This window comes from Cryptotermes secundus, unplaced genomic scaffold (assembly GCF_002891405.2).
Source record: "Cryptotermes secundus unplaced genomic scaffold, Csec_1.0 scaffold5297, whole genome shotgun sequence".
Classification (NCBI taxonomy): domain Eukaryota; kingdom Metazoa; phylum Arthropoda; class Insecta; order Blattodea; family Kalotermitidae; genus Cryptotermes; species Cryptotermes secundus.
The window spans coordinates 19,848-22,670 of NW_019721824.1; the positions used below are offsets into that span (position 1 = coordinate 19,848).

At 39.8% G+C, this 2,823-nt stretch overlaps 1 protein-coding gene across 1 annotated transcript; it reads left to right on the top strand.

The window, feature by feature from the left end:
* Positions 1-537: 537 nt before the first annotated feature.
* Positions 538-2,615, top strand: LOC111861245. Its single transcript, XM_023845660.2, has 2 exons — positions 538-681; positions 2,018-2,615. Exons 1-2 carry the CDS (start codon positions 592-594, stop codon positions 2,282-2,284), a joined length of 357 nt encoding a protein of 118 aa, XP_023701428.1. The 5' UTR covers positions 538-591; the 3' UTR covers positions 2,285-2,615.
* Positions 2,616-2,823: the final 208 nt, after the last annotated feature.

A 2,823-nucleotide genomic window follows, 5' to 3' on the forward strand; every position in this document is an offset into this window, starting at 1 on the left:
TGTTGGCAACTCCAATTGAGATGCCGCAAGCTGGTTCAGTTCCTATGAACGGCTGCTCATATCGTCATAAGGGTAGGTCATATAGCACGCATGTGAGAATGAGAAATGCATACAAAAATTTTGACAAAAGACCTGAAAGAATGAGATCACTTAGGAGACAACTGTGAAGATGGATTTTGTTAAAGATACAATTATGGGGTTTTGGACTGTGTTTGTTTGTGTCAGGATGCAAATTCATGATGGGTTTGTGAACACAGTAATGAGTGCTTAGGTTCCATAAAGAGCAGATATGTATTTTCTGTACTTCCACAGGGACCATAGGTTTCTCAGGAAGGTCTCTGCATTATGAACTTAACACTTGCTAAGATTATGAAGTCTGTAGAGAAGAAATCTGTACAGAGCAGCTGTTATGGGTTGGATGTAATGAAAAACAGCTACAGCAAGGAGAGCATATATTGTTTCATGTATAGTGTTGTACAGCCATGACTGATAGAAGATGTGATGCCTACACAGAACTGTTCAAATTCAGAGAAGGTTGTAGTGGGTCCATATGGTGAGACATACCCAGCAAGTCATGATGCAAACCAGGCCATGAATATAAAAGCTGAGGAAGTCACAGAGTCACAAGAGGAAGCTGATCCTGTGCGAATAACATTTCAGGAAATAAAGGCTAAACCTGAGGTGAGCTGTATGTTTCTGTATATCCACTGTTATGCAGATATCACAAATAGGCAGGAATTCCAGTTGTCCTTCTCATCTTTGTCTGTCTGTCTGTCTGTCTAGCTGTGTACTTCAAACAACTCCACTGTGCTGCTGACTCGCCTTTGAAGGCCTTTATCTGAAGTGTCTCTAGACAGTTATAGTTTGTTGAATGTATGCTGCTTGTGATGTACCACTTCCATTTCCTTTTAAGTAGTTCTGATGCAGATGAAATTAAATTTTGCATACACAGAACTGTATCTGAGAGAAATTCTATAGCAGCAAAAATCCTTAGGGTGTCACAGAACTTTTCACAGTTTGTTAGTGGTATTGTTAGAACTAATAAGTTACTAGGACTCTTGTGAGCTAATTCCAATGAACCCACAAGATATTTATCATGTGATGAACAGGTTTCAAGGTTACTAAAGATTCTGCATTCTCTTTGCAACAGGAGTGGCAAGAATTGTACTGTATAGAGCTGAAGAAAAGTTTCCCGATGTAAGCGAATGAATTCTGAGTGTTTCGTGCTTGTGTGCACAGATATGAATTGTATTGTATGTCAGTTGTGTTTGCCAAAGTAACTAAATATTTTGTGAAACACTTCTGTTTGTTTGCATGATCCATGTGGGGAGTTTCGTACACTTAGGCGATAATGGTTTGGGATATTATTTAGGAGAGCAATGAGTTCAAGGAGAGAGATGTGGATATGTCATGTAGTGCACATGGAACAGTGAGAAATGCATACAAAGTTTTGAAGGGAAAACCTGAGAGAAGCTGACAACTTGGGAGACCTAAGTGAGGATGGGGAGATGCTATTAAGATAGATTTGAAAGAAATAATTTGGAAGGGTTTGTGCTGTGTCTGTTTGCCTTAGTATATAAAGTCATGATGAGCATGTGTGATCACTGATCACAGTAATTAGCCCTTTCTGGCTTTCTCAACGTATCCTGTATGCATTCCTCTTCACCCCCATGCTTGCTATATGAGCTGCCCATCTCAACCTTCTGGACTTTATCATATAATTATGCTTGGTGAATGAAGGTTACAAGTTGTGGAACTCTTCATTATGATGTTTTTAGGTACCAAAAAATGAGATATTTTCTCTACTGCCGCAGTGACTGTTAGTTCCTCGGGAAGCTCACTGAGCTATGAACCGAGTACTTTCTAGTGATCCTGAGAGCTGTAGAGAAGAACATCCGTACAGGACAGCTCTTATAAGTTAGATGTTATGAAAAACAGCCACAGCAAGGAGAGCATACGCTGGTTAATGTAGGGTGCTGTGCATCCATTTCTGAGAAGGATGTGATGGTTTTTACAGAACTGTACAAATTTGGAGAATGCTTTAGTGGTTCCACATGGTGAGACATACCCAACACCTCATGATGCAAATCAGGCCATGAATGTAAAAGCTGAGGCAGTCTCAGATGCAGAAGAGGAAGAGGATCCTGTCCCAATAACATTTCCAGAAATAAAGGCCGAACTAGAGGTGAGCTGTGTGTGCACTGTTAGGCAGATGACACAAATGTGCAGAAATGCTGCTTGTCTGTCTGCAAACATGAAACAGCTCCACTGTGCTGTTGACTAGATTCTGAAGGTTTCTTTTTCCTGTAATGTCTCTAGGCAACTGTAGTTTGTAGAATGTTGCTTGTGATGTACCAGTCCCATTTTCTTTTGATCAGTTCTAATATAGATGAAATGAAATACTGTATAAACTGAATGTTTGCGGTAAATTCTATACAGGAAAAATTCTTCAAAATTTCTTTGTCCAGTCCAATAAGCAGTGCTTTGGTACTACATCATAGAGTTCCCAGGATCTATAAATGCTGAAGTTTATAATTTGTTTTCTGTCTCCCATGCAGTCCGTATCCATGTAATAACATCATCATCAGTAATCTGTCAGACGACAGGTCCACAGTCTCTTCCAAAACAGTTTCTCCACTTAATGCGATCTTCTGTTTTTGGAAAGAGACTATCCAGGAAAAGTGATAATGTGGTAGTTTTTCCATTTGCTTTCCACATCGCAGTACAACAGCCGTTCAAACCACTCTGGTCACGCCTGTTGCTATACGAACTTGAANGATTGGTTGTCATGACAGATTTTTTGTTGTTGTCTGTCAGAAAGAA

Coding starts and splice junctions, on each gene's coding strand:
- LOC111861245 (XM_023845660.2), top strand. CDS start 592: ATGAATATAAAAGCTGAGGAAGTCACAGAGTCACAAGAGGAAGCTGAT. Junction 682..2,017: donor AAATAAAGGCTAAACCTGAG/GTGAGCTGTATG, acceptor TGGTTTTTACAG/AACTGTACAAATTTGGAGAA.